Below are 22,771 nucleotides of genomic sequence, written 5' to 3'. Positions count from 1 at the left end.
CCACAAGACCAAAGATTTCCAAACTGGCCAGTCTACAGAATTTGCTGACAATCCACAGTGAACTGATTAGTCACATGCTTGTTCTCTTCCTGTTTCAAGCTGCTAAATATACATTACAACACTTTTCTAACAATCTTTTCCTTTATGCAACTGCTATAGCTGCCACAGGGATGTTTTGTTATTGAAAATGAATGGGGAAGGTTTGCTACACAATTTATGAACTGGGGGGAGGCAGCCTATGTGATAACCTCTCAAGATGTGGTTCACACTATGAAACAGCCTGAGAATCCCTGCTCTAGAGTACACTGTTTCCTCCATTAAGCTTTTATGAAAGTTACTCCTAACTATAGCTAAAGGGATTTCCCCCAATAAGCAGGTGACCAAAGACTATTTTGACCTGCTTTCAAAACTACCCACTCAGTTGCTGGCAATTTTCAATTATAGCAGTTCATTTTCAATATAACTAGAATTATATTTTGGCCATCAGAGTTAAGTAACATGGATCATATTTTTCTGAATAGGCACCGTATTTCTGGGAATGAAAACAGCAGTTGATTTTTAAATAAAGGTTAATTCAGGGTATGCACTGAGTAACATAAGTCATCATAAGCGCCCAACATTTCATTTTCCTTCATCCACTGACCGTAAGGGAGCATCACCACATAACAAAGATGTCTAACACTGGACATATTTTAAAACGCTGATATCTATTGTAATCATAAATACCTCTTACTGTCCCAATGAATTCTTCCAATCGGTGCAAAAGATCTACATCTCTCTCAAAGTCATAGAAGTGGTGTTCTACCCAGTGTCGGCATACATTTAACACTCTACAACGTTAAAGGAGAGATTATAAACTCTCTGTGGGAAGAGATTGTGTTAGTTTATGTCTGACAATGCCTCGCACTATGGCTTAGATGGGATCTCCAGGTGCTACTGTAAGAATTAGACTATACAGGAGGGTAAACCAAGGGAACAATTACAGCTAATATACAGTTTTCATTTCACATTCAATATTCACAAAAGAATGCACACAGCTAGTTCTTGCCTTGAAAACATTTATATATTAGTTTCACCTGAAAGCTCTGAATAATGCTGTCAATTAGAAAACAATGTTACTTACTTAGGTCACATCTACATTAGGAGTGCTTTGCTGGTATAAATGTAGCAATATACTATCCTGGCAAAGCACCTCTAGAGTGGATGCAGCCTATACTGGCAAAACTGAGGGCTTGTCTTCACTATGGAGCTCAATCGGTGTTGCTGCAATTGATGCAGTGGCATCGATATAGTGGGTCTAGTGACGACACACTCAATTGATGGGAGAGCGCTCTCCCATCGATTTCTGTACTCCACCTCAACGAGAGGCGGAAGCAATGTCGGCGGGAGAGCATCTCCCGTCGACATAGCGTAGTGTGGACCCTGTGGTAAGTAGATATAAGCGACATCGACTTGAGTTACGCTACTAACATAACTCACATTGCATCGCTTAGATGGACCGGCAGCTGTAGTGTAGACCATGCCTGAGATTTTGCCAGCATAGCTTATTATAGCTCCCTGAGTGAAACAAGCTACACAGGCAAAAGTGCAGGTTTGCCAGTATAACTGAGTCTACAGTAGCCTTGCTGCTCCATGCCTCAAGCCACAGAAGCACAGATTTCAGAATACCCGTTAGGGAGCATTAGTGCCTAATTTGCATCGTAGCATTCTAGAACCTAAGACTTTATAAAAGCTGACTCCTTAACCTGTCCTCACTTCTCCTCTATCTCAGAGTCTTCAGAAGGATTCCAAAGTATACAGCAGGTGGGAGGGATCAACGTGCATCTGCAGGGGCAATACATTCAGAAAACTCCATTTATAAGAAAATAACTTTTTTTTTTTTTGCTATTATCCAATGAGCTATCTACTGTAAAGAAAGGAGCTTTGTGGTTCTATAACTGTTTTATAAGCTGAATCAATGAAACTGAGGATGTGTTACTAGGTGGGAATCAGGTTCCTGATTGTTGGATACAAACTAAGCACTTTACCACTGTGTCAGTGGCTCCGTGGCTCATGACGAATGACAAGAGACTCCTTGTGGGAATCTGCAGAGGCACTCTACGAAGGAGAAGTTTTATCTGCATTTCTCTAATACTCACCGCAGTTGTACAGGTTGTATATATTCTTTCCTAAATCGTTTTAACTCTGCACTAAGAGGCTGGTCTCCATTCTCCATAGCTATACGATCAGCTTCTGTTGGCTCAGGCTCTGGAATTTCAAACCTAGCATGGGACAAACAAAAAAGTCTAAACCTTTACATTAATTTAAATGATGTAAATAGGAACCAGTAATTTTTTGGGTTAACCTTTCTCAGAACATGCACTAACAAAACTATTAAGAGTTTGATTCAACTGAAGATACCTCTGCTTTCTCCCCTGCTAGACAAAAAGTTTAGAGGGTTTTCATTAAACCAAGTCCTTACCAGTTAGTAAGCATAGAGCAACCACTTACTAAATTGGAAAAAATATCTATCTTATGCCACTACATAAAATAGAGGATAGCAACACAGTCACAGTATGTGCCAATACAGACTGCAAAATGACAAAACCTTTGGGGCAAGATCCTCATCTGGTGTAACTCAGAGTAACTCCACCGACTTCAATGGAACTATATCAATTTATACCAGTTGAGGATCAATCTTTTGGACTTTATAATCCTTGGATTTGAACTTCTAAGAGAAACCAGTGACAAAAATTGAAGCCATCTTTTTAAAATGTTACATTTTAAAAACAAAAACATTTTTAATCCTACTCCACATTAAAAAAAAAAAAAAAAAAAGAGATCCCTCCTCATATGGACTAGTGCAGCAAGCACTGCAGTGAAGATACAAAAAAGTCACATACCTTTCTATCAGAAGACTCAATAATTCTTGAGGTTTGCAGAAGGATCTATATGTCGTGAGAAATGTCCGAACAAAATTTGGGTCTAGGACACACAAAAAAACCCCATTGCTTTAATTTCAACAAATTCGCTAATTATAATACTTCACAAGGATTCAAAATGAATGGTTTTCTTTAAACCTAAGTGTACTTGAGAACACTCGGACTATTAATGGATACCTGTTATACAGTACACTCAACATTTCCTTGTTATTTTACTGACAATTTAGAACTTTTTGGCATGGCAATACAAGGCAGAATGAATAAAATCAATTTCAACTACATTTTAAAATTATTCACGAAAAACACTTGCTTTTCCTCTCAATTATTAAAAGAACTGGAAAAATTCTTACAATGTTGCGAATAGTGAATTTTTATAAATACACAAATATATGCCATTTTATGAGTAAGTCATCTAGTCTAGCACCCTATCTCTGACAGTGACTAGTGCCAGATGTTTTAAAAGAATGTGTAAGAAACCCTATAATGGGCTATTATGGAATAACTTTTTCATAGGGAGATGTTTCTTCCTAATTCCATCACTAGTGTGACCACTGCTGGACCAGTGTGTCCATTTCTGCTGTCCACACTTCAAGAAAAGTGTTGAAAAATTAGAGAGGGTTCAGAGAAGAGCCACACGGATGATGAAAGGATTGGAAAACATGTCATATACTGAGATACTCAAGGAGTTCAATTTATATTTAGTTTACCAAAGAGAAGGTTGGGGTTAGTGATCACAGGCTGAAAGTATCTACAGTGGGAACAGATATTTGATAAGAGGACTCTTCAGTCTAGCAGACAAAGATATAACAAGATCCAATGGCTGGAAGTTGAAGCCAGAAAACTTCAGACTAGAAAAATGGCACAACTTTTTAGCAGTGAGAGCTCTCCCACCAGCATAATTAAACTGCCCCTAATGAGCGGTGGTAGCTATGCGTGTGGGAGAGCTTTTCCTGCCAACAAAGTGCTATCCATACCAGCGCTTTTGTTGGTGAAACTTATGTTGGTCAGGGGGGTGTTTTTCTCAGACCCCTGACCAACAAAAGTTGTAGACAAAGCCATAGATACGGTCTTAAGTCCATGATTTTTGGTCTTTAGCAGAAATTTAACAGAAATGGATTTAAGTTCCCAGGATCGTCTTTTGAAGGTGTTCTGCATGTTTCCTTTGAGGATGAGGACTCAGAGGTCAGATATGGAGTGATGTTTTTGTAAAAAGTGCTTGCCCACAGGTGATATGGTGGTTTTTTTTTTTCCCCCTGTGTTCATTCCACTCCCTCAGATTTCCACCACAACCACCCCTCCATCAAGCTCTCTTTAGAACACCCCCACGCTGCTAACCCTGCTTTGCCGTAGAATGATAGAGGTGTTCCCTGCCCACTTCACCCCAAATGGTCTCTCCTAACATGTGTTAGCTCCTTATCTGTTCCACCTTGTATTTAGCTGTGACACTTTAAATACTTTTCCCAGGCCTGAGGAAGAGCTGTATGTAAGCTCAAAAGCTTGTCTCTTTCACCCACGGAAGTTGATCTAATAAAAGATATTAATTCACCCACCTTGTCTCCTTAATAAGACAGTCATGCAAATAATGAAAATAGGGGATTTCCCTTTACTCAGTGTGGGACGGAAAGTGCTTGAGTGCCAAGCTTTCAAACTTGAGTGCCAAAAGGTAGGTGTTTACATCCATAACTATGCATGGGTGGGGAGTTCTATGGGCCCGTGGTGCCTGGGCACCAGAAATATTCCTGCTGTCCAGGCACCACGGGCCTGGCTCCAGCACTGTATAAGGCCAGGTCTCTCCCTCGGCCCTGCCTTCCCACAGGCGCCCCCCCCAGGCGTCCTCCAAGCCATTTAAAAATGGCCCAGGGCCCCACACTCACCACTAGCAGTGTAGGGGAGCTGAGCTTCCTGCCTGCTTGCTCCATGTGGCTGCCAGCCCCTCCCTGCAGCCCCTGGGGCGGCGTGGGTCTGTGTCCTGCCCCAAGTGCCTCTGCGTCCAATGGGAAGCTGCGGGGGCAGCGCCTGGGGGTAGCAGCGCGCAGAGACCCCTGGCCCGCCCTGCCTAGAAGCCGCAGGTAAGTGCTGCACCCCTCCACTCCCTCCCAGAGCCTGCACCCCCACCCCTTTCCCACACACCCCCTCCAGCCCTAACCTCCCTCCGAGAACATGCACCCCAGCTCTCCACACTCCCTCCCAGAGCCTGCATCCCTCACCCCCCTCCTACACCTCCACACCCCTTGCCCCAGACCAGAGCCTACACCCAGCACCCAAACTCCGTCCCAGAACCTGCACCCCCACCCCCTTCCCACACACCCTCTTCTGTCCCCAAATTCCCTCCCAGAGCCTGCACCCCTCACCCCCTGCCACAGCCCGGAGCCTGCACCAAGCACCCAGAGTCCATCCCAGATCCTGTACCCCAGACCCCCTCCCTCACCCAAACTCTCATCCGTCCTGCACCCCAATCCCCTGCCCCAGCACCCCAGACCTCCTCCCCCCACCTAAACTCCCTCCCAGAGCCTTAGGCAGGTGGGGGGGGGCAGAGTTTGGGGGAGGCAGGCTCTGGGCACCACCAAAATTTCTGCAAACCTGCCGCCCCTGTAACTATGAGCACTTGAATTTTTAGATGCCAAACAATGGCAGTTGTAGGCAGTCAGCACATGTGAAAATCAGGCCCTCTATTTAGATGCCTGACTTTTGGCTCCTAACTCAAACCATGAACAAAACTATTTAACTATTAGCCTATTAGTGGTAATGTTTCCACAGAATGATTTTCATTACATAGAATTAAAACACTAAACCCTAAACATGTTTGGTTTAAACCAAAGAGTAGAATGCCTCCACATAATTTTAACATTTCATGGCTATTGTACAATTTGAAATCAGTGTTTAGAGCCACAGAATTCACAGCAGCATAGTTCCATTTGAGGTAAATACAGCAAAACAAATCTAACTTTTTTTTCTTTTGGTTTCTGATTACAGGTGTTATCTTACTAACAAAATCAGTGTCTTAAAAATAATGTATATTATATAACTAACCAATTTGTAGGTAAAAAAAATACAGACAAATCCACTTAGTCAGGATGTCCGCTCATGTGATAATTCTCCCTTCAATACAACCAATTTAAAAGCTAAAAAAGAACAATAACTTATTCTACAAGGATTTATAAATAATCACCCTTGAATTCCTTAAGAAAGGAAACGGACACTATGCTGACGCACAAATACTCTTAACATATCAAAGCTTTAAAAATAGAACAGCACTGCCCTATAGATAAAAAAAATTGCCAGGACTTTCAAAACTAGAAGCCCCTAACCTTAATGCTCTTACACAAACACCAGGAAAAGGAGGGGGGAGAGACACACACACACAAACAGGTTTATGCAAACAGGGCCAAATCGCCTCCTTTAGTGTTTAAACTCTGAGAAAAGGGGCTTTTGTTGGGGAAATTTCCCCATGCAGAGATATATCTAACAGTCCTATTACAGGGAAGATGCAGTGGTTTGCCATGCAACATGGGAAAGGCTGTGGGGCCTGCCTCCAAATCTGGTGAATCCCAGGAGGCCTCTGTCATTACACTGGCTCTGGCCACTGGTGGATGCCTGACTCCTTGACAGTACTATTCCATTGGAGATGCTCTACCAGAGATTTCACCCTGGGGCCAATGGGAACATTTTTTGCAGTTAAGTTAATATAGCCTGGGAGACAGTCAGGTCCACCCCAGTAGATGAAATCTTGCATAATCAATCATTATGGACCTCTGATTACAAAAAAACTGAGATCTGATATTTGATTTTGCCCCAGACCATTCATGTCTTGAGTTTGCAACTAATTTAGCTACACTCTGCTGTCACGTAGAGTACACTGCATTTATGTCACCTTGCAATGCCAGGCCTACCTACACAATAAAAGCCTGCTTTATAGGATGTAAGACCTTCGGGGTGGGAACCAAATTTTTGTTTTGTGTTTGTAAACACCTAGCACAATGGGATTCTGATCCATGCCTAGGGCTACTATGCACTACAAATAATAAATAATAATGCTCACAGCTAGAGAAGTTACAACTTTAAGTTGAAGTGGTAAGAGATTTGTGTGCAGCAGTTGCACTGTTTGAGAAAAAGTGTGATCATGCAGTAAGAGACTAAAATAATGCATATGAACAAAGGTGTAGAGTTAAGGGTGAACACAATTTTTAATCTTCTCTTAACAGAATTTTATGTATGGCAGGAAAACAAATTCTACAATCTGGAATTATTTGGCTAGATGCCATCAGAATGCCCTTTCTTAGGCACCTGAGTAGGTCTTGTAAAGTGAGCAAACGGAGCCATATTCTCAGCTCATACACATTATGTAAAGACAATAGGGGCAGAGATATTGTGGAGGATTGGCTCATTCACTCTGCATCTCCAAAAAATGCAGCAAATCACTGCACACTTTGCAAAGTATGTACATTCACTAAAAAGCTAGGTTAGTAACATGCATAGGCATCATATATGTTCACTCAGAATGGATCTAGTTTCCTATGTCATAGTGCTTCCTGGTTAAGTCACTGAACCTCTGTTCATCTGAAAAGCCTGGCTAATAATGCTTAGCATACACAGTGTTTCTCTCGTTCTTGGATTTCAAAGCCCTTTGCAAAGGTGGGTGTGCATAATTAATTCTGTATTAAAGATGAGTGACAAGAGGTACAGAGGGGTTACTAACTCACCTAGTTTCACACAGCATATAAGTGTCAGATCCAGTGGCTGAACTCAGGTCTTTAAGGTTCCAACTCAATGCCTATCACAGTACCATCCCCCCCCCCCCCCCCAGGGCAACATAGGCAAAACAGTCAATTTTTCAATCTCAATTTTCTAACCCATCAAATGGGACTAAAGTTCCCAGCTCTGTCACAGAATTGTGTGACCCTGAGCAAACCAAATAACCTCTGTGCCTCAGTTACGCCACCTCTAAGCTTTGTTAAATAGGGGTTGTAAAGCACAGGGAATTATTAAGTGCATTTGGTGGAAGAAGTGGACCTAAAAGTCAGGACTCTTCTTGGCTACCACCTTGTGCTTAGTACTATATGTAAATTAAGGGGGCATCTGGGTGGGAAATACAGCAAAAGAAACATCTCTTTTACTAGATCCTGTGTTCCTAAAATAATTTAGAAAAACTGTTTCTTTTTGGGCAGATAGAACTTAGGAGAGAAGCTCATAGCTTACTGAGCACAAGCATACAAACAGGGCGTCCTACCAACACTAGGAACATTGCCAAATGTATTAATAACTTGTATCAAATCGTTGTGTATGTGCAAAGGGTGAGTCTCAAAGGCCTATAACTCAGCCAAATCAAAACATGCATTCACCAGAAAACTCAAAAGGTACTTCTCCTTTGGGGCTGTTGCCCTTCTAAATACTACCTTCATTTACCCACTTATTTTAGTGCTCAAACTTTTCAAAACTACGTCACAAAACCAAATTCTACTTAAAATGTCTTGGCTTTTGCTCTCTCTCTTTTGCTGAACTGCCTTTGCTCCAACTTCCAAAAAAATTCACGGGACAGAGACCAAAAAAATTAAATTTCATCCCCAAAGGCTAAAAGGTTTGAAAAGTTATGAGCAAATGAGAACAGAGGTTTAAAATAGCTTTGCTGCAACTGCATCTGGAGTACTATGTTTATTTATTCATACCACATTTTAGAAAGATATTAATAAATGCAAGTGCATTCAGAGAAGAGCAATAAAAGTGATTGAAGGTATGGAGAGATTAACAAATGAAATACAGATATCTTGGTTAAGTGAGAGCAAAAGAGGGAGGGGGGAAAACTGAAAGCCACCTACAAATATTCAAGGGTCTAATCTTGCATTGTGTCATGTATCAGTTCCCTGAAGGACTGGGCACCAAGGACGGAGAGCAATTTACAATAGTTGTAATAGAATGAAATTGAGAAAGGAAAAAATTACAGCTTAATATAAGGAAAGCCCTCATTGCGAGATATATTAAGGTATGGAATAGTCTCCTTAGGGAAGTGTTGGAAGCACAATTACTTGGGATTTTCAAATTAGACTGGCAAAAACACTGGAAAATGTATTCTAAAGAAAAATTCCACGCTGACAGGGGTTGGACTGAATGACCTAATAAAGGGATGCCCAACCTACAGCCCACCAGAGCACTTCCTAAGGCCCACAGCCTGCTTCAACACAATATACTAACAGCCAATTCATTAATGTTTTGTCATCATGTTTATATCATTTTAGTTTATACAACTGTATAAACAGACAATACTGTATACAGAAACAATCTTTCTAAATACTTAAAACAAGCTGAACTTAAAATATAAATCAATGCAGGTGATTTTAAATCTTATTAAAATATGTAGAATCTGTTTGGCTCACACAAGATTGTGCTAGGGTTTATGTGGCCCTCCCATGTAATAATGTTGGGCACCATTGACCTAATAGATCTTCTCCATCTCTGTCACAGAATCCAACCCCATCTCTGATACAGCCTTGTTACTGACTCCTAGCCTAAACCTGTCCAAGTCAAAGACTTGCCTTAACCTATCCCTGGTGAAAGCCAACCTCTCCAAATGAGTTGGAAAATACTACTCCTGTAACCTGTTTTCCCAATAGGATCTAAAGTCAGTCTTGGGATTACAAAAACCTATAATGCAGGATCTAGCAATAATTGAAAAAAATCATCAGGAAACAGAACAGAAAATTTCACAAAAATCCTACCCTCGTCTCTTCAAGAAAGCCTTTTTTAAAAAGAAAAGTAAATAATTACATATTTTAAAAAGTCAAAAAATAATTCAATAATATAACATTATAAAAATCAAAATATATAACTTTCTGACATGGGGGGGGGGAAGCATCCTGATCTTTTGTCTAAATTGGCAAATTACTGAATAGTTTAAAAAAAAAAAAAAGTGGAGTGTTAAGCACTCAGTTACCCTAAACCAGATTGCTCTATTTTTTTCCTTTAATGTAAAATCATTGAATTATTATACTGCATACTGTTTTGACTAATAAACGTAAGACTTTAGGCTAAAAAAATGAACAAACTAATTTTCAACTCTGTCTTGGGAAGAGGCACCTTCTTTAGGAAATTCACACATTTAAAGCAGTAAACAAGAGAACGTGGTTAACATTTCTGCAAACACAGCACATAAAATATTAAGAAGCAAGGTAACTAGGGAAGAGTGCTATTATGTATCTCGCTCTACCAAGTACAGACATTTGTTTTAAAAAGCCCTAAAGTCGAGTATAGTAGCTTTGTCCTTTCCTTTTAATAATCTGATTAAGCCTTTATACTGAAATTCGGTTAAATTTAAAGCAAGAAATATGCAACAAATTGTTCCTCTATAACAGGGAGGGGCAAATTTTTTGGCCTGAGGGCCACATCGGGTTTCCAAAATTGTATGGAGGGCCAGTTAGGGGCGGCTGTGCCTCCCCAAACAGCCAGGTGTGGCCTGGCCCCTGACCCCTATCCGACCCCACCCCCAGCTTCTCACCCCAACAGCCTCCCCCCGGAACTCCTACCACTCCCCGTTCCCTGTCAGCCGCCCCCCCCCGGACTCCTGCCCCATCCACCACCCCCTGCTCCCTGACCGACCCTGGACCCCCCCTCTCCTTCCTGACTGCCCTCCAGGGACCCCTGCCCCATCCAACCACCCTTCTCCCTGTCCCCGACCGCCCCCGGAACCCCTGACGCCCCATCCAACCCCTCCTCTCCTCCCTGACTGCCCTCCAGGGACCCCTGCCCCAGTTCAACCCCCCATTTCCCGCCCTCTGACCCCTGACCGCCCCTTCGAACCCCCTACCTTCTATCCAACACGCCCTGCTCCCTGCCCCCTTACCGCGCTGCCTGGAGCACCGGTGGCCATTGGCACTACGGCCGCACGGCACAGCGCAGAGCACCGGGTCAGGCCAGGCTCTTCAGCTGCGCTGCCCCAGGAGCTCACAGCTCCCCCGCCCAGAGCATCGCGCCGGTGGCGCAGTGAGCTGAGGCTGCGCGGGAGGCGGAACGGGGGGGAGGGGCCAGGGGCAAGCCTCCTGGCCAGGAGCTCAGCAGCTGAGCAGGAGGGTCCCATAGGCCGGATGTGGCCCATGGGCCGTAGTTTGCTCACCTCTACTCTATAGCCACTAAGTTGATATTATATCTTGCCTCTTTGCTGCGTGTTCATTTCACTAGCTGCCTGTGCGGGCACAGATTGAATTCAAGGTTGTAGTTTTAAAATAGAGAATACAGAAACTCTTTCTGAGCCTGTGGCCCTACATATATTATCACAGCTTATGAGGTCCAAGCAGATAGCAACTCTTGAAGCCTGGAACATACAGGAAGAAGTACTGTGTATGGCCCTGGTCCTGCAAGTACTCATGTATGAGAATAACTTTATGCACATGCATAGTGCCAGTGAGTTCAATGGACTGGGGCCTATATTTTTATGTCTACAGTAACGGGGCTACATAAAGATTGCCTCTCTGGAATCCAGACCCTTAACTCAAAAACAATTTTATTTCAGAATGCCTTTTTCACTGTAAAGCATGTTGATTAGTTGAGGTTTTATTCAAATTCTTTTATGCTTTTTTTTAAAAAAAAATAGTCTTTTAATCTATTTTTACTGTACCAATGCTTAGTATGCTTTTTAGATCAGTGTTATTAGGCCACAGGGAACACCTGACAACAGAACAGCTGTGGTTCTGCTGAACAAGAAAAAGCTGGATTTGAGTGGGCCAAATGTGTATGGCCCTGTTCCACAACAGCTCTGTACTTGCACTGGGGTGGATAAGGGCAAAGCAGAGGCAGGCTGGAGACAGAGCCACAAGAGATAATACTGCTATCATCCAGTTCTCTGCCCCGTGACAGTGGTACATTAGGGACTGCAGAGAGCTTCTTCAGACACTGAGCTGAAGTGGCTTCCACGGAGAAGCTCTGCAGTATGTTAGACATCTTATATTCTTAGCCAAGTTACTGCATCAGGACGCTGCACATACAGACTGAAGCTTTGCAAAACCCCAAAAGATGACAGCATCTTGCTTCTCATTCTGTATTAATAAGTACTGATGCAAAGAAATTAGGGATTTAGTAAAATAAATCAATGGCTTCAAATATTCTAAAACAGCTTAAAGGCTGCCTCACCTGCATACATGTGGTAGGTCAGTCTCTCAATGAGTTTGACAACAGTTCCTGCCTTGAGGATAGGGATTCCAGATTTGGGCTGCATGTTTTCTTCAAATACAATATTCTCTTCAGAGTCTGGTTCTGCAAACCTATAAAGCTCAGGACTTGGAAATCTCATCTGCTCCTCCTTCTCTTCCTGTAGCATTGTTACATCTAACATTCTTTCCAGAGTGCTTCTATACTGTAAAGATATCAATGCTGCCATCCAGTTGTTTTTCTCTTCTGCTGATTTAGCAGCAAAAATAACACTGTTCTCATCTTTTAAAATAATTTCAAAGGCATGTTTATATTCATTAGTGTCGTCTTTATCATTGATTTGTACCTTTCGCATAAACATTTTTTCTTTCAGACGATACTCTGCATTGCTGGCACCGGGAAGTCTTGGCTGGCCATGATTCGACTTACAGCAAATCATTAGTCCATCAAAAAGGAATATATGTCTCTCATGTTTTGCGCCTACTCGTGTGAGAGTTCCTTCCATTATAAACTCATTGCAGCACTGTCCAATGTCTTTACCCTCCCAACCATCAATGTTTTTCTGGATCTCATTCATTTTCTTGATTGCTAGTTGTTTCCCCTTCATCTGCTGACTATAGAACCGACATGCAGATTCACTTCAGTGAATGGGAATAGTAATAAAAAAAAGGAAATACCACATTAGTTCAGAAAGGATAAAATAATCTATTCCTTCCAAACGATAAGGTAAATGCACGCTCAAAGAAATACATGCTAACAAGAGAATCATTTTAATGAAACCACCAGTATGGAGAAAGTGCTTGCTAATTCCTAAAGTGCCTCATTTGGATACAAGCATTCTATGTGTTATCAACTATGCAATGTAAAATGTTTTTAAATGAAGTGCCTAATCAGCAAAAGGCAAATTGTTACAGTACATTTTTACATGCTCTAACTTGTGTTCTCAATTTATTTCCATTATTAAGAATGCACTTAATTCTACCGGCCTCAATTAGCAGCTAAGCTGTACAATGCATTTATGTCTAAGCCTAAAGATTCCATTTTAGAGTACAAAATTTGATTAGTTATCAAGAAAATATTAAAATAGTCCTAAATTAATGTATTGAACAGAATTTTTAAAAACACCTGTTTCTATATTACTTATAAACTGGCACTGCATGAATATTGTCATTTATTTTAATCATAACCAAATATATCTGAAGTAAATAACATTGCAATTAATTACTGGTTCACATTTGAGCTTGGTTTTCAACTGAGTATGCACACAAAAATCTGTTTAGATCATTTAAATGGTTCCATGACATAAGAATATCTACTTTCAACCATAAGAAATGCACATTAGCAATTATAATTTTACAAATCCACTTACTATCTGAAAAAAAAAAAATCTACAATTTATCTTTCCTTCTGCTTACCACTAGATTCTCAGGATGTCTTGACCAGTTGTGTGCAAAGACAGATACAAATACGAAAGGTTTTAAAACAATAACAAATTATCTTAGCCTTGATGTCACTTCCTCTGAAAAAGCAGGCTGTCACAAACTATTTTGTTCATTGTTTACTGAAAGAGGAAACTGGGAACCCTGGATTTATAGCAAAGCATTGAGGGCTGAAAGCAGAAAAAATGGAAACATGTTTACCTAAGTCTTCGCTTTGCAAGACTTTTGGAGCATATCCTTTCCATACTACTCTGAAGGTTAAGCAGGGCTGTTATCGCTTGCTTTAAACATTCTTTATCCTCTTCATCCTCACTCTTTTCTTCCAATTGCTGTGAATATTGAAAGCTAAATATTAAAAATGTTAAAGAATGATGGTATATGCATGTGTGAAAGCATTACAAATAATCTGTTTAACAGTGAGAAGAAATCTCTCCATTTGCTGGGTTTGTGTGTTTTTCTTATTATCTAAATCACAGAATAATCTACATTAATTAGATGCATTACCAACAGCAATGGGGTGTGTGGGGGGGTCCCCTTTAAGAGAAGAGTTCCTTGTCTACCCAAGGACTCAGCTGCGCTAGGGAAGAAGCTACCATTCTACACCAGGTCTCTCCAGTCCCCCTCATGCCACCAGCAGTATGGAAGAGAGTCCCCTTTAAGAGAGACACCTCCCTCACTGGGCAGGGACATAATTGGGCATGCGTGTTTATTTCTAAATTAATAGGTTTACAACCCATGTGAGAGGAGCTGGTTGGGTGTTTTATATTCTTGTGGGTTGGAGACAAAGGGGAAGCCTGTGTGTCTTTCTGAGGGATATGAATGTGTTTGTATGATGTGCAGCCTCCTCCATATTACATATATGAAGATTTTCCTGGGAGTAGGGTAGATTGGTTTATGGCCCTGTGGGAGAAGGGCTTGGAAATGAGGCTGGAAGAGGTTACACTTCTTTGCAAGAGAGGCACAGGGAGGGATAAGGCTCTCTGTGTTTGGGAGGAAAAATGAAGGAGAGGTACTAGTGTGTGTTTGTTTTTAAAGCCCTCTTTTACAAAGGGGTTTCTTATTTTAGTTTGTCAATTTGGTTAGTCCGAGATGGAATTGTAGGGTTTGTTACTGTAAGCTCCTTTGGGTTTGGTTGAATAAGGGTAAGTAGTTACATCATTGAGATGTCTTTTGCAGTCTACCCAGGAGGTCCCTATTTCGGTACCTAGTGTGAAAGGTAAGTCCTTTTGCTGGCCACCTTAAAGTGGCTCAGAGTGAGGGAGCACTGCCAAGAGCTTCAGGAATGGAACCTGAGAGTTGGAGGGGACGGAAGCATGTTAACAGTGAAGGTTTGGGTCCTTCTCTTCCTATAGCGGATGGGGAGGCAAGGATGAGACAAAGCAGCTTGAAAAAACGGTGCTAGACGTAAATCTGAATTGATATTTTCATTTCTGTGCCTCTGGCTTAGTCTGCAGTTTTCTCAGGGGGTAGGGTATCAGTGGAAGCAATTCCTAGACTATGGTTATGCTTATGAATACATCAGTCAGCTGTCAATAATTAACAATAATGCTCGGATTTGATAAGAGATGAAACTCTTACACACTAAGTGCTAGCTCAACAAAATTGTGGGGTTTATTTGGCACATTTGGTCTCAGGCAGGTATCAGTGCCACATGAACCCCCGGGTGAATCAGAGTGGAGGTGGTGCGACGGTGGTTTGCATCCAACTTGAAATGTAAAAAGGTGTCCCGTTCTCAAACTGGATCAAATATACTGTGTCCAACTTTGTACGAAAGTCCTGGGGGACATTACTTCTTTCCATGATCTGTTCAAGTTCATTATCTCATGTTGTAGACACCAATGCTGACAGCAACAACTTCAGCATTCCCATGGATTGCCAACTTTCTGAATCAATTTAGTTTTTCCTGGTCACCATGAGGCCAATGAGATGATCCCTGGTGGTTTCTATTCCAACTCTCATAGAATCATAGAATATCAGGGTTGGAAGGGACCTCAGGAGGTCATCTAGTCCAACCCCCTGCTCAAAGCAGGACCAATCCCCAACTAAATCATCCCAGCCAGGGCTTTGTCAAGCCTGACCTTAAAAATATCTAAGGAAGGAGATTCCACCACCTCACTAGGTAACGCATTCCAGTGTTTCACCACCCTCCTAGTGAAAAAGTTTTTCCTAAAATCCAACCTAAACCTCCCCCACTGCAACTTGAGACCATTACTCCTTGTTCTGTCATCTGCTACCACTGAGAACAGTCTAGATCCATCCTCTTTGGAACCCCCTTTCAGGTAGGTGAAAGCAGCTATCAAATCCCCCCTCATTCTTCTCTTCTGCAGACTAAACAATCCCAATTCCCTCAGCCTCTCCTCATAAGTCATGTGTTCCAGTCCCCTAATCATTTTGGTCGCCCTCTGCTGGACTCTTTCCAATTTTTCTACATCCTTCTTGTGGTGTGGGGCCCAAAACTGGACACAGTACTCCAGATGAGGCCTCACCGATGTCGAATAGAGGGGAACGATCACGTCTCTCGATCTGCTGGCAATGCCCCTACTTATACATCCCAAAATGCCATTGGCCTTCTTGGCAACAAGGGCACACTGTTGACTCATATCCAGCTTCTCGTCCACTATAACCCCTAGGTCCTTTTCTGCAGAACTGCTGCCGAGCCATTCGGTCCCTAGTCTGTAGTGGTGCATGGGATTCTTCCGTCCTAAGTACAGGACTCTGCACTTGTCCTTGTTGAACCTCATCAGATTTCTTTTGGCCCAATCCTCTAATTAGTCTAGGTCCCTCTGTATCCTATCCCTACCCTCCAGCGTATCTACCTCTCCTCCCAGTTTAGTGTCATCTGCCAACTTGCTGAGGGTGCAATCCACACCATCCTCCAGATCATTTATGAAGATATTGAACAAAACCGGCCCGACCCTTGGGGCACTCCACTTGATACCGGCTGCCAACTAGACATAGAGCCACTGATCACTACCCATTGAGCCCGACAATCTAGCCAACTTTCTATCCACCTTATAGTTCATGGCTGGCCACACTCTTGATGTAGTGTTTGGATTGGGATTGGAGGTACGAAATTTGGAAACTAAACCCGTCACAGAGCAACCACAACGTCCATTGATCAGAGGTTAGGGCACCCAACTCATCACAATGAAGGATCGTTTAGATTGTGCATCATCATACTAACACAACCTGAGTTTTCCACAGGGCTCTCAAGGAGAACACTGATCTCCTGACAGAACCCTCAATCAATGGTTAGTGGGATATTTGCATCTTATCCTGATGACGTGGACAGCTAGCAACCTCTTAACCTGGCTTTGTTCTTGCAGGTTGCTTAGTTTATATCTGACCTGTAACAACTCCAACGTGAGGGAGGACAGCTCAAGCACCGTTGGCAGAAGTCTTGGGATGAAACAGATTATAGCATAAAGATCTTTGAACTCTTATATTATAGCTGTGCACGAGACTAAACGGAGATTCTTCACCCCCCACCCCCCCCCACAGTACCCTCTGACAGTCTTTTCTACTGTTTGCAACCTGGGTTTCTGGTTGGATTCCCTGTTATGTCTGAATGACCATCTTTCTGCAGCAGCCAAAGTTATTACTTACCATGTGTCTGTCTCTGAGGTTGCAGCCTTCTCTTTCCAATGCAGAAAGCTGGAAGCAGCTTTTGAGCATATGGAAAAATGCAGACTGATTTGCTTAAAGGTCGGGATTCAAAGTAAATGAGATATAAGTAATTCCATCACATACTTATAAGATATACGTAATGTTATCCGGGACTTTGATTCAGCATAATGTTATTTTATAATACAGGTTGAAGACCAAGAAAAATTAAAACAGGTCCTTGAACCTGTGCATTTTGGTGTAAGAGAAGCAGGAGTAAGATAAAATACTTGTTCTTCAAGTCATTTTATTAATGAAATACTTGTACAAAAATCTGATCCTATATAAATGTACACAATGCTTTTTAGCTCTCCTTCCTAATATTGTGCAACAAGAAAGAGCAGTAGGGAGAACAATTTCCTTGAGGTGGTGAAGAGATTAAAAGGTTTTAAAAAAATTCGTCAGACCTGGTGCTTTCACGTTCACGTCACTAGGTAAAACATGCTTGCAGGTTACTTTATCCTGATAAGCTCTAATACGTGACTCAAAGAAATAACTTTTCTTGGACTCTGATGAAGCCCATTTTTTAAAAGTTACCTGTACTTCCAACTCCATATTCAAATAAAAATCAAGTGTTCAAAGCTACTAATGAATTTAATCATATCAAAGTTTTTTTTTTAAAGTTAACTTATATTTAGCATTTCATAGTTTTAAAAACATTGTGTACACCAAACATGTATTAGGATTATGGTTTATTATAAGTGCCACTATTACTGAATTATTACTTACAGTCAAAAACAGAATAGCTATTTGCAAGGTTTTATGTTAACCATACAAAAATAGCCTCCCCCCTCAAAAAGAAAAAGGCTTCTGCCTTCATCCCTTTTTTTTTTTTGAAGAAACAATTAAAGAAATAGGTTGTGCAAGGAAACTTGGTAGGAGGGAGAGTACAGGAGGATTTTTGTAATCTAGTGTCAAACTTAAACCTACTTTCTTGGAACATATTGGATCATGAGAAACAAACAGGATGTCAATGGACATATACCACAAAAAATTCAAACTGCCATTAAAAGTCCCACTGATTTATTGTAGATGTATAGTGCCACCTAATGAATCAGTGCAATAACTGCAAAGTATAGGTGTTTGAAGTCTTCTTTTGTAAAGAAGCAGAGCATAGGGAGAAAGTCTAGCTAAGCATGACTGGGATACTGAGGATATCATGGTCTGTTTGGAAAACTGCCTACATTTTTACCGGGTCCAAGAGTTCATACCCTCTTCCCCAAGCTGTTAAAGTCATGGAGCACCTCTATCTGCCAGTCAAACATGTTATGGTCTGAGACGGGTGGCCAACTTGAGCCTGAGAAGGAGTCAGAATTTATCAATGTACATTGCCAAAGAGCCACAGTAATACGTCAGCAGTCCCCCCATCAGCTCCCCCACCACTCCCAGTGCCTCCCGCCCATCAGCACCTCACCCTTGCTCCCTGCATCTCCCGATCAGCTGTTTCGTGGCACGCAGGAGGCTCTTGATGGGGGCGGGGGGAGGAGCAAGGGCACAGCAAGCTCAGGGGAGGGGGTGGGAAGGGGTGGAGTGGGGGCAGGGCCTGTGGCAGAGCCAGGGGTTGAGCAGTGAGCAAACCCCCGCCCCCAGCACATTGGAAAGTTGGCACCTGTAGCTCCAGCCCCAGAGTCGGTGCCTACACAATGAGCCGCATATTAACTTCTGAAGAGCCACATGTGGTTCCGGAGACACAGGCTAGCCACCCCTGGTCCGAGAGAATAACCAGTGGGCAAGAACTCAGAAGCTATAATTTCCATACAACAATAGGTTTAGTTGCATACACATCAAGACTAAAGCCCTCAGTTCCTGTTAGGCTCAGCCCACCCATATGATATAGTACAGGAACCCATACCCACAAGTATTCACAGGTACACTGCCCAGAGACCCTGACCAAAGCTCAACAATTAAGACATGCAAGAGGAAATATGTATTCAGTCATTCCAGCAGTTGGAGGATGTTACAAGTTGGGAGACTTTCTTCCAAGTTCAAAAATAAATACTGCAAAGCACAAACAGATTTGAGGGCAAATAGGATACAGAATCATCTACTGTCATGAATGTCAGCACGAGACCTGCTCCACTCTTTGGAGTATTAATCACACCTAAGTAGTAAGAAAAGATTATCCACCTTCAAAGAAGGATTAGATGTTTACATGGAGAACAAGAGTATCCAGAACAGCAGCAGCTGATGGTAGCAACAAGTATTGTGAAGGATATAAAATCTCATGCTTCCACAGTTTAAATCAATCTCGAACTATTACAGATTAGGATCAGACCTCCATGGGGGCAAATTATTCTAAATCTGCCAATTGTGGGGTTTCTTATACCTACCTCTGAAGCATGAAGTACTGGCCGCTGTCAGAGACAGGACACTGAACTAGATGAACTATGGATCTGATCCAGGAAGGACCACAGCAAATGCCATTGTAAAGGGGGCCCGTTCAACTACAAGAGTTAGTTCAGTTGACCAATACCAAAAAGTTATAGGTAGCTGAACACACCAGAAATTCAGATAAAAAAAATATTTAACCCAGATTATGACCCAATACAGGCACAACAGAAAAACCTGAGACAGGATCATTAGGTTTAACACATCCAAATACTAAGCAACTTGTGACATATGAGAAGCACAAAGATTATCGAAGGCCTAACCTGCACCTCCTCCAAGAAGAGGCAAGAGCAAAAATATTCCAAGCCCATCTGTGACCTGATCCAAAGCTGATTAAAGTCAACAAGCCTTTCAATTGATTTAACAGTCTTTGGATCAGGCCAATAGCCCCATAACCTACTTTAGATAAGACCCTGAGAAAGCAGACAGAGCATCAGACAGGCACAAAGGATAGGCAATCTGAAGTAAGCGGGCACCTGGAGGCACCCCTCCTCAATCAAGAGGTTGCATTCAATTTATTAAAAGGTTATTTGGGAGTGTCTACTTGAAATAGTCATCCTCTGCATGCAAAGTATTATATAATAAAATACTGGGAGACAGTATGTAAGAGGTGCAGAAAAAAAAACTTGCCTATGTGCTCTTATATGTTATGGACTCCATATTAAACACAAAGATACACATCCAGTGACCTTAGTAGAGGAAAACCTTACATCCTATTCACCAGGGATTTATTTCCCCAGGGACCACTCCTACAGAGGTCCAACCATCAATCAGCTTAGCCTATATAAAGTTGTTTTGTTTTACTGGTGGGAAAGAGACCACCAGGAAACTCCTATAGCACATTAGCATCAACAGCGTTTTCTGTCATGGAAACATCCTCTGCCTTTCCTGGCTTGATGGTTCAAACATAGCACATAATTAGTGGGATACATGATTCATCACTTGTGGTGGTCAAGCTCACTGCAGGCACCACAGGCTCCTTGCATCTCTTCATTTCCCCATATGGTCTCTATGCCCCTCCCTCCCCCAATTTCAGGGACCCCCTGCAACTCCTCCAAATCTCTCCAACTGCTAGGGCCTCTCTTTCTCCCCTGCTCCCTCTGTTCTCTTCCCCTACACCAGCGGCTTTGTGTTCAGCCCTATTCTCACTTCCTGCCATGCCCTCAGTGGCAGAGGCTCCGTTTCCCCTTCTTCCGTACCAGATTCCCCCAATCTCCCACACCAGGAGTTTTATGTGGTCCACATTCCCTTGTCCAACCATTGTAGGGGCCTGTGCAGCCCCATTCTCCTCTTTCATCCTACTACCCCAGTACCAGGGTGCCCACAATCCACCCTTCCAGGGACCCCGTCTGCCTCCATTTCCACCTTCTCCACATTGCCAGGTGTTCTGTGAGACTCCTTGTCCCTCCTGTACCAGGGGCTGTGTATTACTACTTCCCCCCATGACAGGGCTGTGTGCCTCCTATTTTACCTTGTCCTGACACCAGAGGTATTCTGTGTCCCCCTTGCCTCATACCAAGTTCCCCCAATATCCACCCACCAGAGGTGCTGCATTTTCCCCATTCTCACTCCATAGCAGGGACTGTATACACTCCCACTTCTTTCCCCTGTGCCATGGTACCTCAATCTCCCCTGCAAGGGATACTGTGTGCCCCATTTCCCTTCCCTCCACTAACACCTCCACCCATGGCAGGGGTTGTTCGAACCCCCATGGCATGGGCTGTGTGCCCAGTGCCCCCTCCATGGGTTCCACATCCTCTTCCCCAGGTCAGAAGTTGTGTGCATACCCCAATTATTCTGACTTTTCTTCCAGACAAAGCATTCAGGTCACTGACCTGTTAAACTCACCTCTGCTCATCTTCCCAATAGAGATGGAATATTGTTACTAGTAGGTATTAATGGGTACCATCAACCAGCTCTTTGATCTATAGGCTACTGCAGATGTGCCCCAAGCTGAGACAGTGGTAAAGAGCTGGTAGGGACTCCCATGTGTCCCCAAGCTTCTCCAAGTCAACAGGGTTCTGGCCTTTGATGCCTAGCACATTTCTGAATTTCTGGGATAGTTGTTACATACAACCGAAATGTCAATGAGTTGAGTGCAAGGCTTTTGCAAGATCAGCCAAACTGTTACAACACGGTGGCTTGATTCTTCATTTGAATGAGGATCACCTTCCAATTCAATTCCACTTTCCTCAGCAGGTGAGCTGCAGTCTGAGCTCCACACTGGCATGGAAATGAAAAGTGGGAGTCAGAGCAACCAGCACTGGTGCCAGCAAATCTCTCAAGCACCCTTCACTCCTGTGCTATACCTTAAATGTCTTCCTCCACATAAGGCCTTCTCTATTAACCTCTGTGATGCAGACCCATGTTTCGTTGGTCAGCTACTTGAAGCTCTTCTGGAGTGCACGGATGCCTTGAGCCCTAACAGGAGGCAATGATTTCAAGACCAGCCCAAGGACTGGTACTAGAAGCAAGCAACATACAGTGCATAAAAGGTCCCACACATGTGGCAGTTATGCACAGCACTTTTCAAAACACTCAGCTCAGACACCAGTGCTTCCACATGCACGATCAATATTCTAAACAATATGCAAAGGAGATTCCATGGGCCTGGTCACTAGGCTAATACCCCACCATGCATAAGGCAGTTGGACCATCTATGGCACATTGTGCCAGGGGGAGACATATTGGTGCACTAGGTGCTAGTCAGAAACAATGGTGCCTTGGGGAGTTATGAGGAGCCAGAAGAGGTGGTGGGCCACTGAATCCCTCGTTCAGTGAACCACACTGAAGACATCTATGCCACAAAATACCTAAAGACCTTGAAGAACCAATATCTCATGGAGTCCACCCCAGCCCCTGTTGTGGATCCCCCAATCTGCACTCTCTGTGCACCAAGAAAGTAATAGGCTAGGAGTAAGTCTGTCTCCAAGACCCAAAAGGCTCTCCAGTTCCTAGGCCCCATCAACACAAGCTGCCTGAAGCAGCTAATAGGTAGGTCTGGGAGCACACCACATTTGGAAATAGCTGACACCCCATCCAGTTGTGAAGCCACTGTCGGACTTAGGAGGCAGTCAAGTGCTGCATAAATCAGGAGGCATGGCTATTACAGGAAGCATGTCACATTCAGAGCTTTGATGATAGCATTTAGCAAGACCTTTGAACTTAAAATTTTTTTCAATACTCTGAATTATAAATTCACTATAGCACAAATACACACCTGAGTTT

The 22,771-nt window shown here is 42.8% G+C and overlaps 1 protein-coding gene across 1 annotated transcript in view; it reads right to left on the bottom strand.

Annotated features, from left to right (window-relative positions):
• The window catches only part of SOS1 (SOS Ras/Rac guanine nucleotide exchange factor 1), a 92,014-nt gene that overhangs the window by 22,998 nt on the left and 46,245 nt on the right, over positions 1–22,771 (bottom strand). The window contains exons 9-13 of the mRNA XM_048842401.2: positions 13,694–13,821; positions 12,036–12,691; positions 2,883–2,964; positions 2,139–2,261; positions 727–830 (exon numbers count right to left, since the gene is read on the bottom strand). Of these exons, the coding sequence (XP_048698358.2) occupies positions 727–830; positions 2,139–2,261; positions 2,883–2,964; positions 12,036–12,691; positions 13,694–13,821 (1,093 nt within the window). The remainder of the gene's footprint in view (positions 1–726; positions 831–2,138; positions 2,262–2,882; positions 2,965–12,035; positions 12,692–13,693; positions 13,822–22,771) is intronic.

This window comes from Caretta caretta, chromosome 3 (genome assembly GCF_965140235.1).
Source record: "Caretta caretta isolate rCarCar2 chromosome 3, rCarCar1.hap1, whole genome shotgun sequence".
In the NCBI taxonomy this organism is placed as follows: Eukaryota; Metazoa; Chordata; order Testudines; family Cheloniidae; genus Caretta; species Caretta caretta.
The sequence above is the reverse complement of the archived record's forward strand: the minus strand, read 5'-3'. Positions and strand labels throughout refer to the sequence as shown.